Raw genomic sequence first — 18,019 nt, 5'->3', positions numbered from 1 at the left:
TATATGTAGCTCTATGTGTCTATAAGTAAAGACATGTACCTGTCGCTGCATGTGTGGAGACCAGGGGACAGCCTTAAGTGTTGGTCTTAGCCTTCCATTTTTTCTGAGACTGTCTCTTATGTACTACTGTGTAGTCCAGGCTAGCTAGCCCATGAGTTTCTGGGGATCCTCCTGTCTGCCAACCATCTCATCATAGGAACACTGGGCTCACGGACACATACCGATACCTCCAGGATCATGCAGGTTCTGAGAATCTGAACTCAGGTCCTCACTCTCAAAGCCATTGAGCCACCTCCCCAGACCACAACTTCTCTTCTGCCTTGCAAACATTCCCTAGAGACTTACCCTGAATTAGAACATGTGACACTGTCCACATTCCTTTCCCTTCAAAATGCAGATGATAAAAACCATCCACTGCCCCTGTGAGTGTTATACACGAAGCCCTATGCCAAGGCAATCTCATTTAACTCTCAGTGTCCTCGGCTTGCAGGCCTATTGCTCCATTTTAACAAGAAGGGAGAAGAGGTTTTCACCCTGGGGTGCAAAGGTGCCTACCAGCCTGCTGCTCTGTGCTCCTGCAGGAGACAATGCAACAACACAACCCATGTTCTGGAAGGTTCTGCATCCCAGTGATGCTGGTGAACAGGATAGAGAACAGAAGTGATCATTTAATGAGCTGAGGGGTGGGGGTGGGGGGAGGAGCAAATGAGGAAGGACAGCTGAGTGGCTCTGCTATGATGGCCTAAGCTAGGTTCTGATATGAAACAGAAGGATCTGGGAGTCGGAGCTGGTGGGAGCCAGGGGTGGGGGGGGAACCATGTGGAGGGAGGGAGAAGAGAAAGAGAAAGACCAGAGCTTGGGCTCACATATACTATTACGTCTCCTCTCCACACTGAGACTGGTCTGTCTCTGGTGCATGTTACCATCCTCCACCTTCGGCCTGTCCATAATCCTGATACGTTAAAACAACTGACCTGTCACAGTTCATCTGGCAAGTTCTCCTTCTCCTCTGGCCCTTCCTCCTCTGCCCACCTCCCTCCATCCCTCTAAACTCTCAAATTCCCCCCTCCCCCAAGAACAGCACAAACTGAATGTTCCAGAAAAGAAGACAGTAGCAGAAAACCCCCGTAAGCATCTGTACTGGTGGGGAGACTGACCTCAAGCGATGCTAATTTTAAAACCAGTAATTACGATAACTCGTCTGGGACATGCACAGAAAAGCTACAGTGAGTCTCTTGACCATCGGTGTCTAAGGCCCTCATATCTCTAAAAGCAAGGACATTACCACTCAACCCAAACTCAAATTGGCACTCAGAGTCCGCCACCTAAAACCCACTCCACCCATGGTGCTCTAGGAGGGAGTGCCCCACTTCTACATTGACTACATTCAAGCATGGCTCTCTACCCCCCAAACACACCAGGAAACTCATCTTGGTCTTTAATCACCCTCACAGAGTACCCCCTAAGTCTCATAAAAAGAGCAAATCAAGCTTAAGCACATAAGAAGCATCACAGAAAGCCACATTCAGAGTTGAGTGGGAAGCTGGACTTGTGCCAACATGGGTAAGAAGGATCTAGAAGACACTGTATATCATTAAGGCAAAGCTATCGAAGACAAGAAAAGGAGGGGAAGTACAGTTTTATCATAGATGATGGCTCTGTCCATTTTGCAGCTGAAACCCAGAGCGCATCTCCACTACCTCTGCACCCATGGGGCAGCCTTCCACCCATGAAGGGTGAAATATTATGCAGTGTGAGCTCTGGTTTGAGGCATTGAGAGGACTGCATCCAGGAAAATATACAATAAAGTGAGTTAGGTTTTAGAAAGCGGCATAAAGATCCGTAAGGAAGAGGAGATGTGTCTGGTCAAATGGACTGACTGCCTGTGGTGACCAGGAAACAGCTCCACATTTAAAGAAAAGGGCAATCAATTATTACCCAAATGGCCCGTTCTTTCCTCACAGTCCCTTAATGTGCAGTTTGCAAATCATGCCATTGGACTGCCATGCTATTCAGGGGAGAGGGCCGCCTGGGGCAAGGCTCACTGACCCCTTTAGCCCAAGCCCCTCTGTGTCCATCTGTTTCATACACTGGCTTCTCATACGGGCATGCTTTAAGAAAGAGTTCATTTAAAAATAACACACACTGCTTTAGGGAGAGTCAGCTCTCTGTGATCTGGGCTCACCCCAAATGGTCAAGGCAGTTTTCAAAAAAAAACAGAAACTTCACAGCAGAATCTTAAAAATACTACTCAGGAGCCTTTCTCGCTACACAGAAGTTAGAGGCAAGGGTGTCAAATGCCAGCCGGAAGAATGTTCCAGAAGCTTTTATAATAATAATATTTCCTTGTATGCCCAAGGTAGACATACAACATAAGACCAAGACTTTTTTTTTTTTTTTTTTAAAGAACCATGGCACCTTTGAGCAGGAAGCCAGTTCTTTCCTGTTTCTTGCTCAAACAGGGGACTACAGTGTGCCTCTGGACAGGTGATGCCACGGGGTCAGCATTTTGGAAGTTACAAAGGAACACAACCTCCTGTGTTCCTTCTGTTGGCAAGCTCACTCTTAGCCAGACTCCGCGCAGACTGCATGTCCCCCACCCTTTGCCTCTTGACATCATTCACCTGCATGGGGAGAGGGACTTGGCCTGCACAAGAGAGAGGGGGGGGGGTGCAGGCAGGAAGGTCATTTCCTTAAATGCAGCTTACCTAGATGTAAAATAGGCAGGGAGCGAGTGCCCTGGTGCACAGTGGGGGCACTGACAGTTTGCCTCCTTCTCAAGCTCACTTTGCTGGTGACTTAGGCCCCTCTGGCTCTGTCACAGGTCGATTACCCAATAAATATTCTTTTTGTTCTAACAAGCTGGCTATGACTGTGTCTGCTACATTAACTATCACAATGGGCTTCAGATGCATTTGATCCCATGTGCTGCTTCAAGCTTGTGTTGCATTTATTCATAGAAAAATAAATTCTCTCCTTAACTTGCCAGCTGGGTAAAAATAAAGGGGGGAAAAAACCAACAAGACATTTTAGTTCATGACCAAGTCCATTCTCTCTGCATCTTATTAACAACATCTTGCTCAAACAAGCAGTTTCTGTCCAGCAGGGTCCGTGAGAGTCTGGAGGCACGCCTCCTCCTGCAGCTTCGCCCTGCTAACACATAGTCCTGGGAACGGTATGTGATCTCCAGTAGTTGCCTGTGTTATTTTTCTCTGTCTAGTGTCAGGGGTCTTGTCAGGCTATCCCATCACCCCAATGCAGGAATCCTTCTCTCACCTGTGACCTGAAGAGGGGATGGCTAAGACCCCCCCTTTATTAAACACTACTTTGCCTGACTCTTCTATGCAATACAACGACAGTCAACAGGCTAGCTACTGTTACCTTTGAGTTCGTAAACATGCAGCAACAAATCCTTCTAGATGCTGTGACAACATAACTAAAGGAATCTGAGAGAAGGAAGGGTTTACTTGGGCTGATGATCGGTTAAGAGCACTGTCTGCTCTTCCAAAGGTCCTGAGTTCAATTCCCAGCCACCACATGGTGGCTCACAACCATCTATGATGTGATCTGATGCCCTCTTCTGGCCTGCAGGTGTACATGCAGTTAGAGCATTGTATACATAATAAATAAATAAATCTTTAAAGAAAAGGGCGCAGTCCATTGTGGCAGGAGTGTGAGACCGCTGGTCATATTGCACCCACAGTTAGGAAGCAGGAAGCAGATATGAAGTAAAGATTGCACAGCAAAATCTCAAAGCTGTCGCCGGTGACCCATTTCCCCCAGCAAGGCTTCTCCAATCAAAGGCCCCACAACCTTTCCAGACAGCACCACCAACTGGGGAATCCAAAAGCCCATCACATGGTCTCACAGGGGACATTTTACATTTTAACCACGGTATTCTCGAAGATTCTGAGTAGGGAGGGATTTGGGGCAGTGAGCTTCACGGTAGCCCTTGAGCTCTGAACCCTGGAGGCTCAGAAGCTATTGATTATGGATGGGACTTGGTGATGTTTCCCTGAAGGATGGAGGTACCTTTCCACTGAAGAAACAACCCAGAAAGCTGCCTGGTACTTAGGATGCTATCACTCAGAGGCACTTCCCTAACACCTGCATCAAGCCAGGACTTGTGTGTCTCAGGGAGGACATGAGTTGAAATTTCAGGTAGAAAGCAGCATGCAGCTAGAAATGTAATCCCTACACTTAGAAAACTGAGTCGGGAAGACTTTATGTGAGTTCAGGGTCAGCTTGGGCTACGCATGAGTTCTAGGCATTGCTGGGCTGCAGAATTAAAGCCTGTCTTAAGACAACAAACAAACAAACAAAAACAAATAACCCACTTTTTAACAAAAGGAAAAGGAAGAAATTAGAGAGAAAAGCTTTAGCCTTGTAAGAGCAAGAGACAGTGGTCCTCATGGGCTGGCAACTCCCTGTCCATCTTCAAATCCTTCAGCTCTTCTAAGGGTCCATGGCCATGGGCATCAGTCTTCATAAATCAGCAGCAAGCTTTGGTAAGGTTAGGAGGAAACACTGAAATCTCAAACTGTGCCTGTGCTTGACACAAAGCTGGGGCTGGGAGTCAGAGGCGAGCTCTGCACAGTACAGGATTTCACCAGTTATTTTTAAAATTAGATTATGCACTAGGTGACAAAGGCCAAGATGAAGGAAGAGGGGGAGAGAGAGAGAGAGAGAGAGAGACAGAGAGAGAGAGAGAGAGAGAGAGAGAGAGAGAGAGAGAGAGAGAGCACTTCTCACAGGACAGAGGGAACTTTCATTGTACTATTTATAGGGTACTGTGGCAAAACAGAAGGCTACTAGGTGGAATTCAGGAAAGGGCACAGACGTCATGATTCTTCATGACAGAGCAGGTACAGCTATCACACAGTCCTGACTGACAGGGATATGTTCTTTCCAGGAAATGGCCTACCTCAGTAGATACAATAAGCTCATCTGCGTCTCTTCAGGCCTTTTGGGGGGCGTGGGAAGCAGCAGCAGGTAGCTCTTCTAAGTAGCCCCAAAAGCAGGAGCCCCTACCCCCCCCCAACCACAGCACAGAACAAAGTGGACGCTGCACAGAGGAAGCACTTAGTAAGCCTGAAGCAGTCCTCCTCCCTGTTTACAAAGTTGGCCTGTGACAGTTAGGTGCCTCTTAATACGCATGTGAAGGAATTTTGGAGAACCCCAAAAGCAGACATCTTTTCACGTCAGACGCTGAAGCACTGCCACACAATCAGATTGACCATATGCTCATCCAGTCAGTTAGATCCCTTCACAGAGTAACGTCTCCGAGGAGCAGCTTCCTATCCATCCTGCCATTCAATCTATTGAACACTTCTACACATCAGTCCAACCTGAGGATACAGCGAGGAGAAAAGGGTGAGGTCCCTTGTCTGCAGCTGCCATAGCGTTGAAGGCAGGATGGTCAATAGACACGGTGAACCAGAGGATGCTGCACAGCCACAGTTGTGGAGCAAACAAAACTCCCTGGAGGAGCTGCTGTACACAGAGAGATGGGGAGGGAAATGCAATGGTCACGTGCTGATAAGACCAGAGAAAACTTTGGAACCAAAGACGAGGGTGGAGGTGCTGTGCCCTGGAGTTCCCACTTTCTCCTCTGGGGGACTGATGCAAGTTTTACCCAAGGAAGTTGCGTTGATTGAAGATGTTCCCGTAAACCATTCAATGGATGGGTTCTCCTGGTAGCCAGAGAGAAATCCATAAGAAGACCGGAGGTGAGGAAGACTGAACAAAATGGCTTCTATATAAAACAAACCAGCTCCACACTGAACTCCAGCACGAAGGACCTCATGTAAGCCAACAGTTAGGGAAGGCCACCAGATCTGCTCCACTCCTGGGCCTTCTGTTGCTGCTTACAGACAAAGAAGCTGAGCTCACCAATGGCGTCCTCTGGAAAAGAGCTGCCTGCTGCTGGCATTTTGGTTATGGAGAAATGGGGCAGGACTCCTCAGAGCAGAACCAAGGGTTTGTATGCCGTGTGGATTTCTGCTCCACTCGTGCCCGGAAGTTTAAAGCCATCATTAGAGAGATGGTGAAGCTCTGCTCTTCTGAAAGCTGGACAGAGAAACTGCTATTCTCCTTGTTTAAGTGAACTACAAACACTTGATTTTTCTCATCTGTCATAGACCACCCCCCCCCTTAAAAGCTGCCAGTTGTAAAGGTTGCTTCTAATTGATCAGGAGGGAGAAAATTTGTGCCACTGCCCCGCTTTTCATTCCTAAGCCACAGAATCAGCAATGAAAAGTCCAAGTGACCTTTATCTGTCCTCTTCACTTACATTGCTGTTTCCTAGGAGTGACCAAGCTAGGCAACAGGCTCCCCACCAGCCTCTTCCTAACACCTGCAGCTTTACCTGTAGGCAGGTCATAGGGCGATGGGTGAGTGGTAAAAGGAAGCTTCTAGAACATGTAGAATTGGGCTTTGAAAGAGACTTTCCACTGTCTTCTGATTTTAAAAGCAGATGTGAATTTGGGTAGAAATAGTCATCTTTCCTACATTCTTTCTCCCTTCGTGCTCAGATCCTATTAATCATAGGAAACTGAAATTTTACTCAGGCCAACAGATTCTCTAAGCCTTGCCAAGAAGGCAATTTAACCATAAGGCTTCAACTATCCTCCCTCGCAGGATGGAATTTCAAATGACTGAGTGAGTGGCTATGTGGTGCTAATGGGGACACAGAAATGAAGATCCCAAAGCTATGTGTTTGTTTGTTTGTTTGTTTTTTTGTCTTCCTGACTGGGCATCAGGACATGGCTATCATATGGTCTCATGCCCCTGATCAAGATCTTACAGCAGGGGCTACCCCTCATTGCTGAGCTTTATAGAAGCCTCACAGAGGCTAAATATTCTTATCCACATCTCCTCCCTGCCTGAGGAAACCAAGAAATGAGGAAATGGCAGGATCTTCCTTAAAGTGAGATCTAGCTAATGGCTAAGTCTGCCATTGGCATGAGAGGTGTCTCCGGTGACTAGTACACTGGAGAAGCTTGGTCTCCTGCCACCTACACTTTCAGGTTCCATCAGGTTCACAGCCCTCCACACATCCCAGCTCCCATTTCCTCCTGCACACATCTCAGTAGCTCTCCTGGTGTTTCCTCCTACCGACCTTTGCAAGAAAGTAATCCATGCCAAAAACTTGGCACACCAAGTAGAGGAACTTGATTCCAAGCTTGACAACATGAGTTTGACACCCCCCCCCCAGAATCCATGGGGTGGAAGAAGATAACCAACTTTTATAAGTTGTCTTCTGACCTATATGCATGCGCCATGACAAGCATGCCCCTCCAACAAACACAGATAAGTAAAAATAGATAGATAAGTTTTTTAAAAAGATGGTGACTCTGCCTTAAATACTACATCAAACTGTCCCTATTTTCTGGATGTCTAGAGCAGATGTCATATTGGCCTCTTGCATGAAGTATTCAAACCCCACACAGTCAACATATATGACCTTTGAGTTTAGTCTTGTCTAAACTCCTCTCTCACCCATACATCTAAACAATCCACCTCAAAACCCCTGATCATAGCCTCCATCACAAAGGAAATTCTTAAGAGATGAGAAATACATAAGCTAGGTTATTCATTATTTTTACTTAAACTTTAACTTTGGAATATTGAACCTCATTATAAACTATATAACAAAACATTTTTGTGACTTCACAATCAGATATGTTAACTAGTGTAAAGCCCCCTAAGGTGATTGTTTCTAGAGAAATACACACTCACTCTCATTTTCTTAATCAAAGCCAACTTTGTTTCACACTGACCATGGTGATTTGAATGAGAAATGTCCCCATAGGGTCATGTATTTGAACACCTGGTACCAGTAGGTGGCGCTGTTTGCAGAGGTTGTGTTTAGGAGATGGAGCCTTGTTGGTGAAAGTACATTGCTGGGGCTGAGCTTTGGGAGTTCACAACATCACCCCACTTCCAGTTCACTGCTTCATGTCTGTGGTTAAAGATGTGATTTCTCACCCTCCTATTCTGGCTGCATATGTCTCCCCTACCTTTATGAACCCTAACCTCTGGAACCATAAGCCAAACAAATTATTTCTTTTAAAGTCGTTTTTGGTCACATGGTGTTTTATCACAGAGACATAAAGTAATTAAGACACTGACTCATCTCAAAATCATTTTCTGTGATATAAGAAAAGATCCTGGCCACATCTAAGCAGAGATCTCTGGGGTGAACTCCTCAGGCTGCACAGCCAGTGTCAGACTATTTCCCACTTCCACTGATACACTCAGAGTATATTGGGCACATTTTCTACAGCCTGAACCATCAAACCCCTGACTGGAGCCAGCACAGTCTTGGTTTCTCTGGAGCAGCATCCTCTATGGAAAGCCTAATTAGCTCCTTCTGAGCTGACCCATTTCTGGGATATAGTACCACATGTGCACACTTCAGTTACCCAGTGTGATTGCTCACACAGCCACCATGGCTGTCTTGGGGACGATGCATCACTCCTCTCAATGTCCCCCTCGCTCCCCAAAGCTGCTGATGGCCCAGCTCTGCTTCCTGGGCTGGCGTTTGCTGTCCAGGCAGATTCATCCATCAACAGAGTCACGTTCTCACCCCAGGCAGCGTCTTGGCTGTGCTTTCATATGATCCCAAACTAAATATCTGCCATTATTAAAGAACAAACTGTAAACGATGCTCGGGGGGCCTTCCAGAGAGGATTAAGTATGAAAGCTCCTTTCTAATAACATTTTTGTCTTGGGTTGACTATGCCGGTTAAGAAAGAAATTCAGGTGCCTGAAATCTTTCATATAGTCAGGCAGTGGCAGATAATGGAAAGAAAAGTTACGTATGGGGAGAGACAACAGACAGACAGACAGATATGATACATAATGCACATATATCACATATAATACATATTTACACAAACACATACCTACTTTGCATCTACTGCTACTCGCATTCCAAGCTTATAAATTAAGATTAGAACAAGGATTCAAAAACATAATTTACAACATTAAAGCGTTCTTTTAGAATTTGCTTTTGCTCGATTCTCTGAATTGAATATTTTATTAGCCCAGTAGTCTTATTATTCAGGATCATCAGAACATTTGACCTAAATCCATATGATTTCTACCAGGAAGGAGGTGGGGGTGAGCTCTTTCCACATAATTTATATTAACAAACTTCATAAACGTTATAAACTGTAACCGTCTCACCTCCTGTTTTTACAATGTAGTGACGATGAGTTCCAGCCTCATAAAAGTGATTTATGGACACATGGCTGTCATTCCTACAGTGAAGCCGCACCCACCCCCCACCTCACTCTGAAGGTGTTGCCCATTTGCCCTGTTGCTCAGTCCTGGTAGAATCAGACTCTGCACTGGCCTGACTCTGCACAGGAAGCCATGGTGACCCGTGCCTCATCATGGGTACCGGAGATGATTCTTGGAGTAACCAGTGTCCCTGTTTTTGTTTGTTTGTTTGTTTGTTTGTTTGTTTGTTTTCAGAGACTGGTGGCCTAAAAGCCTGAAGGCTGAACATTCCAACCAGCCTCTTAGTTAGCACTTATGTCTGGGAGGAAAATAGGCTCCAAATACATTTCATTATTAATTAGACAGATGAAGCGGGGCACAGGGGGACAAAGAGATGGAGATCTGAGAGGCCCAGTCTTTACCTGCTTTTGAAAGAGTTTCACTTCTTTCCCAGGCAGAGTCATCTTTTGGGGATGAGAAAAGCCGACTGTTCATCTGGAAAACAACAAAGACTTTACCAGTTCTGTTTTTTTCTTGCCTGATCAATAGCGCACATCAGGGCTGGGGAGGTGGCTCAGTGGGTAAAGCGTTTGCTTCGAAAGCCTAATGACCTGAGTCAGATCCCTAGACTATACGTCCAGCTGAGCATGGTGTGAGAGCATCTACCATTCCCTGTGCTACTCTGGATGGATGGGATGCAGAGATGGGAGAATCCCAAGAATGCCCAGGCCAGCTAGCCTAGCAAACACAGCAGGAACCAACAAAATGACCCTGTCTCAAACAAGTGAGGGCTGACACCCAAGGTTGTCCTCTGACTAGACACTGTTATAAATACGCCTCCACCATCTTTTAAGTCAGCACTACCTATGAAATAAAGCACAGGATTCTGATAACTTCAAAATGTCCAAGAGGGAAGAAAGGGAGGGATGGGGAGAGAGGAAGGAAAGGGGTTTGAAATTAGCCAACATTGATTCTGGGTGGATTTTGTTAGTAGATCAAAGAACCGCCTTCCAGTGCCGGGCGGATGCTAAACCTGAACATTCAATAAATATTGGTAAATCGATTAACTGAGCAATTAAATTTCAAGAATTAGCTTTTAAAGTCCAATGAAAATAAGATTAATGTCCACAAAAGGGTTCTGTTGTCTGTAAGTGTATTATCGCACTGATTTTTTCTCCTCCAGGAGCAAATGGTTGAAATTCTGCTAGTCTTTGGGAAAGCAGTTGCTGTCAATGACATTGGGGACCCTGGTTATGATGACAGTGAGCCTATAAAAGGTAGGCCCAACTTTAAACAAGGTAGAGTTCTCTACAAAATTCACTATCAGGAACCATGAGTAAAGTTACACCCCTACCCAAAAAAAAAAAAAAAAAAAAAAAAAAAAAAAAAACCTCACACACACGCTAAAGTCTCATACCAGGCCTGGCCCATGGCTTCCATGTGAACTGAGACATATAAGTAAAAGGTCCTGAGTTCAGATCTTACCACTCCCACAAAAGACAAGAGTAGTAACACACGCTTATAATCCCTGCAAGAGGATCTGCAGGGCTTGCTGGCCAGCCATTCTGGCCCGATCAGCAGTCTCCAGGTCCAGTGGAAAGGGATTTAGGTAGACCTGGCACTGACCCATTGCTTGTATATGTGCACACATACACATTACTATGCACACTCACACATATATTCACCTATGAACATGCACACACACATGAACATGAACACACACACATATACATTCACATACAAATGTACATCAACGTGAACCCATAGACACATAAGTCTCATGTTTTATGTAAATTTACACTTTTTATCGGATTGTAGTCATAGCTATCGTTGGTGGCATGATGTGTGCTGTAGATTGAACACACCTGCTCCAGATTATCATGCTCCATGCAGGTCTGCCCATGTCTCCCCATCATCCCTTGGCATACCCTTGGCATACCTTGGCTTTGTCCAACTAGAGAACTCCAAGGACAGTCCTGTTGTACCCAACCATGAATTGGGAGGCTGCTCACTTATGGAACTCAAGTCTGGCTCCTGTTCTGAACCTTGGCTCACCTCTCAGTCCAAGTTTGAGTTCATCTTATTTGTGCTGACTTCTGATTTGGGTTCCTTTCACTCTTAGCCCTTGGGCTCCACCCATGTTGGGGCTGCATCAGGAGAAGATACAGCCGAGAGATGCTTCTGACCCGAGCAGTAGTCTGGATTGCTCAGATGTCATAGAGACAGAGGTTCATGGGATGGGACTGAACTCCAGAGAAGCCAGTGGCAACTATCCTGGCTTTCCGTTCCATCCCCACTCAGTCTCTCTTCCAGCCACTAACATGACAATGGGTCATAAGAAATGCTGACAACTCCAAGACATCAAAGGTGACTGTCACCACACTCAGCCTTTACTCATATCAGTTGCTGAACTCTTAGCATTCTTAGAAAAGTGTGCTGGTGCTGTCCCACAATGGCAGCCAGGAGAGTCAAGGCATCAGTAAAGGAACAGACCAAGGTCACCAAGCTTGAGAGAGAGAAAGAGGCAGGACTTGGGCCAAAGACCAACAAAGAACCAATCTACCTCCACAGTCTTCAGCCAGCCTGCTCCAAATATCATCATCACCATCATGAATATCATTACTGTCATCATTGCCATCACCACTATCATCATCACCAGCATCACTATTACCACCATCACCATTTACCACTGTGACCACCATCACCATCATCATCACCGTTACTGCCACAATCACCATCATCGCCATCATCACTACCACCATGGTCACTAAAAGTTAGCATTTGACTAGCAGACTGGATCTGCCAATACTTACCTATCTGCTAACTAACCAACTAAGTGAACTAACCAACACTTACATGTGCCAGTTTGGATTGAGAACGGCTTCTCTGTCTGTGGGACCCCAGATGTCCCAGCAGATGAGTTACTAAGTGACTAGGCCCCTCTGCAAATGCCCTATTTCTCCTAAGCAGCTCTGGCCACTGGGGGCCCAAGGGTTCCCAATGGCAGGTGACTCTGGAGCTGCTTTCACAAGCCTGACCTCAGAGCATGACACACCCACAGCATTCTGGAAAGTCTTGGCTTTGACCCTACTTTCTACAGGTGGCTCATAGCCACCCCTTTCTACAGAGGAACAACCCTTGCAATGTGGTGTCAAGAGACCCCATGTGTCTGCCTCTGATAATCTCAGTAGATCACCAGGTCACACTCTGTGACCTTCTTCCTCCCTATGACTCTACACACTTATACCCACCACAGGGTCTTTTGGTGTTCTTATGAGTTTGTTGGACATGCTTTCTGGGTTGTCCTATGTTTCTCAGACCACGTGGCCTGCCCTCACGTGTATCTCCTGACATTACAGACAAAAACAGATAAGGATCACGATTTGTAGCCCCTCATAGACCATTCTTTTCCTTCAGCACGCATGCCTTGCTTTGTTATACACAGAGGAACACACGGAGCCATGCCTGAGCATTTCTCAACTATCGACTGTGTGAGAATAAAATACATTGTACCATGCTTGCCAACAGATTCCTTGCTCTGAATACAGGGGGGAACACATTATAGCCCTCAATTAGAATTGGTTGAGGGGAGACAAAGGGATAAATGAGTGTGGGAATAAATAAAAATAGAGCCGTTTCTCTCAGGAGCACAGGGCACAGCACACCAGTACCCACTGGCTTGACTCTTTGGAGACCTCCCCCCATCAGGACATCCAGCCACACCTTCCCCAACATTCAACTGCCTCTGCCTGTGCCTCTTGACATGAGCAGTACTCCCCCACTTCCCAGACTTTTCCTCCTTGACTCTCTACTCCCCACCAACCCACCCGAGGGAGCCATCCACTCCAGTGCTCCCCACTCACTCCTCAGTTTGTCAGTCTTCACTGAGCTACTGGCCCATGTCCCAGAATTCCCCTTGTTCTGCTCTTCAGCGGCCAATGTTGCCAAGTCGATTGGATGGCTTCTACCAGCTGCTCCTCTTGGCTACCCTTCCTGAGCATCTCGCCATCCCGAATCCACGTCTCCAACAGCACTGATGAAAATCTCTGCAGTGGCCTCTTACTCGCATCCCTGCAGCCTCTACTCTGTCACCTGTGACATTTCCATAAAGCAATTCCAACTCTGTGCCTCCCCAGCTTCCAACTCTGGTTTTTTTTCCCCCCAATAGTTTAAAAATCTAGTAAAGGCCATTCGTTTTCACGAGCTTTTCCCAAGTAGAGTAGTTCATAATATCAAAATGTCAGAAGTATCCGAATTAGCCAACATCAGAGAACAGCTTTGTAGGTCACAGCACATGTGTACAATGAAACCCAGGCATCTGCTACCATTACGACAATGCCTGTGATCCTGGCGACACAGGATTAATATACCACAGCTTGTCAAGAGCAGTCTTGAATGCACAGCTAATCTCAATATGTCTTCTTAAAGGATAGTTTGTTTGTTTTTTTTTTAACAAAGTTAGTCCTGCACAGAGAGGGGTAAGATCTGGGCTTTTCCATGGTAGTCATCACGTGTGAGCTGTCCCTTATGGCTGTGTTTGTGACAGACAATGTTCTTCAGCTCTGTTTTTAACTATGTAGGATACACAGTGATTGATCAGTGGTTGCTCGTTTTCCTCCTCATGAAATGTAACACCTAATCAGTCAGCTTGCTGTTCACAGCTGTGTTGCAAAAGTCCCAGTTCCATAGTATACCCCACAAAATACAAGTGGAACAAGTGAATGAAGGAATGGATAGATGGATGGATGGATGGATGGATGGATGGATGGATGGATGGATGGGTGGATGGGTGGATGGGTGGATGGATGGATGGGTGGATGGATGGATGGATGGATGGATGGATGGATGGATGGGTGGATGGGTGGATGGGTGGATGGATGGGTGGATGGATGGATGGATGGATGGATGGATGGATGGGTGGATGGGTGGATGGGTGGATGGGTGGATGGATGGATGGGTGGATGGATGGATGGATGGATGGATGGATGGATGGATGGGTGGATGGATGGATGGGTGGATGGATGGATGGATGGATGGATGGATGGATGGATGGATGGGTGGATGGGTGGATGGATGGATGGGTGGATGGATGGATGGATGGATGGATGGATGGATGGATGGGTGGATGGGTGGATGGGTGGATGGATGGATGGGTGGATGGATGGATGGATGGATGGATGGATGGGTGGATGGATGGATGGGTGGATGGATGGATGGGTGGATGGATGGATGGATGGATGGATGGATGGGTGGATGGATGGGTGGATGGATGGATGAACCAATGAATGGTGACAGAACATGAAGAAATGCTTGTGACCCACCATGCGTGCAGCAGGAAAGGCCACCAGATGTCCCCTGTTACTGCTGCTCGACTAAAGGCCCTAGTGCATGAAAATGTTATTCTAAACAACGGGGGGAAAACATACACAATTACACTTCCTTTGATTTCTCAGATTCTAGGTAATTTTCTGGGCTTCCTACTGGAGGCAGTGCGCAAACAGATCTACAGAGAGTAGATGACTGTAGCCATACTAAGTACCAAGCCAGAGGCAGCCCTAGCCTAGTTCATACACTTATTGCACCCCTATACTCTTGGGACTCCAAGTTGCCTTTCTGTGGCTAGAACCCTATGTCCACACGTGTGTGACATGCATGCTCATGCATTTGCCTAATAGATGTGGAGACAGTTGACTGAGCTTTGCAACATATCATCTGATTGTCAAAAGCCAGCAAATCAGACACTGAAACTCACACCCCAGGAAAGAAGAGGGTAGCGAAGAAGAGTTGAGCGTTTCCAGTCTAGATACAACCTAACTGCCTCCACTCCACCTCCTCAACGCTGCCTCTCCAGACAACAGTACATGTCTTAGTTCGTTCTCTCATTGCTATGACAAAAATGCCTCACAAAGTCTGGGCTGCAGAGATAGCTCAGAGGTTAAGAGCACTGACTGTTCCTCCAGAGGTCCTGAGTTCAATTCCCAGCAACCACATGGTGGCTCACAACCATCTAGAGTGAGACTAATGCCCTCTTCTAGCATGCAGGTATACATGTAGGCAGAGCACTGTATACATAATAATACATAAATAAATATTTTTAAATGCCTGACAAAGTCAACTTAAGGTCAAAAAGGGCTTATTTTCATTCACAGTTCGAGGGGGTACAGTCTGTCATGTCGAGGAAGACAGAGCATCAGGAGGATGAGGTGGCTGATCACATTACATCTGTACTCAGGAGGCAGACAGTGATGATACTGGCCCTCTGCTCACTTTCTTTTATTCACTCATCAGGATCCCCAGCCCAAGAGATGGTACCATCCACATTCAGGGTGGGTCTTCTCTATTTTCTTTCTTTTAAAAAAAAAAAATAATTTGTTTACTTTTATTTTTATTTTTATGTGCATTGGTGTTTTGTCTGTGTGCAGGTGCCAGATCTTGGAGTTGCAGTCAGTTGTGAGCTGCCACGTAGGTGCTGGGAATTGAACCCGGGTCCTCTGGAAGAACAGTTAGTGCTCTTACCTGCTGAGCCATGTCTCCAGCCCTTCCTTATTCTTTTAAACCCTTCTGGAAACACCCATTTACAGACACATTTATGGTATATGTGGACAGTGATTCTAAATCCAGTCAAGTTGCCAGTGGTGATCAGTCACCAAAGCAAAGGAAAAAGTAGCCCAAGGAACCAGAGACCAAGAGGCTAGGTGTGGGGCTGGGCCTTATCTTTAGGATAATGATGGCTATTGTTGGCGTCCGAAGAAGACTACCTTCCTATCACTAAAATATCATTGCTTGGGATATAGAAAGTTCCACTAGGGGGCAGGCAGTACATGGGGCAGGTGGCTGAGTTGTGGAGGACCACCTTTTCGCAAGGGATCTATTAGAATAGCACACAGTCTCCTCCACCAGCCAGATGCGTGATTGATCTTTGCCGGTGGGTACATATTTGTTTTCAATCTCCTGAACTCTCTTCTGCAACAGTAATTAATGTCAGACAGTGTATTTTCTGGTTAATGCGACCCCGCGCCTATAATAGCTCAAATCTGCGCTTTCCCACTCCACCGCGACTCTCTCTCCATGCTCCGTCTCTTCGTGTTTACTTCTGGTTTAACTTTTTCTAATCTGAAATAAATCAGCATGAAAAGCATTAGATTTTTCCATTTAGATTCTCAATTGACTTTTATTACCGAGATAATTCTCCTTATCTGATTGCAGATGGGGGATTGTTCCCTTGTCAGGATCTGAAGGAAGATGGCGAGGTTCAATCTCCTTGCATTTCCTTCATTCTCTTTTGTGCTGCCGAAGTTCTGGTGTGAGAAGGAATCAAACTGGGGCGTAATTTCTATTGCTCCTCCTCCTAGAGGCACATGAAGGGCATCAGCCTCTTCCCCAGTTGCTTACTGAGAAGTGGTCTGCAGAGAACCCAGTTCTTCATCTCCCTATCAGGGTGACATCAGCTCCAGTGTGTTTGCAGGTAGAAATGACAGCAGCAAAGAATGGAGCCGTTGGCTAGAAAATTCTATACAAGTACCAGGAATGATGGGTAGAATCACTCGAAAATAGAGGCATGTTGATGACCCTGATACAAGGTCAAGTTTAACTAAACTGTTCTGTATTTCAGAAGGGGGTGCCACCTGATTCCTTAAATATTCCTTCCAGCATGTTCTACTGTTTGCTATTATTATTCCCCTTACTTCTCATCTCTAGGGGAAGAATCTGTTTCTTGTACCGAAAGGAAACTTTTCTCCCAATAACCATTTAGTGCCACTTCCTGCCCGCCCCATCCCCCGTGTGGACTGCTTGAGAATCAACTACAGTAAAGTCACTCTGACTCTGGAATACCCATAGAGAGGTATGTTCTGAGAGTTCAACAGCCCTATCCAATCTATGACTGGTACCTCAGCTGTTACTGTTTTCTTTATCAAAAGCAACAAGGACAAAATAAAAAAACACGAAACAAGATCAGAGCAATTCCAAGCCCTTTGCTGACCTGCCTGCATAGAAGTCCTCCTCTGGCCCAAGAAGCAGAGATTGACATTTTAAGCTAGTAGCTGCTTGAGTGGTGTGTGTGTGTGTGTGTGTGTGTGTGTGTGTGTGTGTGTTTATGTGTGTAAGAAACAGATTTACTGAAAGCAATCTGAAAAGATGCCTTTTCATACCTGACTTTCATGCTTTTTGAGAATTAAGGGGAGAAATGTCTCCTACTTATTGGAGAACACAATTAGGTGCTGTCACAAGAGGATGATTAAAACTGTCCTCTAAAGGGCTTACCATGAACTGAGCAGTGCTGAATGCTTCCGGGGTATCATGTGATTTCCATGGCAACCCTAGAAGAAAGGGTCTACCACAATTCCATCTTCACAGCAAGGGAGTGTCATTGTTAGTGTTGCTTGTAACGATGTCAGCAGTAGTGTGGCCAACAGTGAAGTATTCTTGAGTTCCTACCGAGCATCCCACTTCATCTTGAGCCCCTTCTACGTGGGACTGTATTGCAGCCCCACCGCAGCATTACTTGAAGACATCACGATAAAAAAAAAATATCTCTTATATGGAACACCTGCCAAAGAGGTCCTACAGTGCAAGGGTGAGCTCTCTAAAGCAACTGAAGACAGAGAAAGCAAAAGTCCACGGGCAGTTTCAGAGTTAACTTTGGCCAGGTTAAAAGGCAAACTTGCCTATATCAGGGCTTGAACATCCAGCCTTCTACCGTCTCAAGAGAGAATGCTTGCCCTGGGAAACTTGGAGTGATGGTTGATCTTGACTGTCAGCTTGACTAGGTGGAGAGACTCCTGGGAGACTT

At 46.0% G+C, this 18,019-nt stretch overlaps 1 protein-coding gene across 3 annotated transcripts in view; it reads right to left on the bottom strand.

Moving 5' to 3' along the window:
- Window positions 1–18,019, bottom strand: part of LOC311580043 ((E2-independent) E3 ubiquitin-conjugating enzyme FATS) — a 240,395-nt gene that overhangs the window by 201,688 nt on the left and 20,688 nt on the right. For all 3 annotated transcript variants that reach the window (XM_084751209.1, XM_084751210.1, XM_084751211.1), the window contains one exon: window positions 9,651–9,723. In XM_084751209.1, coding sequence (XP_084607335.1) covers window positions 9,651–9,723 — 73 coding nt within the window. Of the gene's footprint in view, window positions 1–9,650; window positions 9,724–18,019 lie in introns of those variants that run through there.

Source organism: Acomys minous (genome assembly GCF_964271855.1).
Source record: "Acomys minous genome assembly, chromosome: 2".
Taxonomy (NCBI): Eukaryota; Metazoa; Chordata; class Mammalia; order Rodentia; family Muridae; genus Acomys; species Acomys minous.
This window is presented reverse-complemented; position numbering and strand designations above follow the sequence as displayed.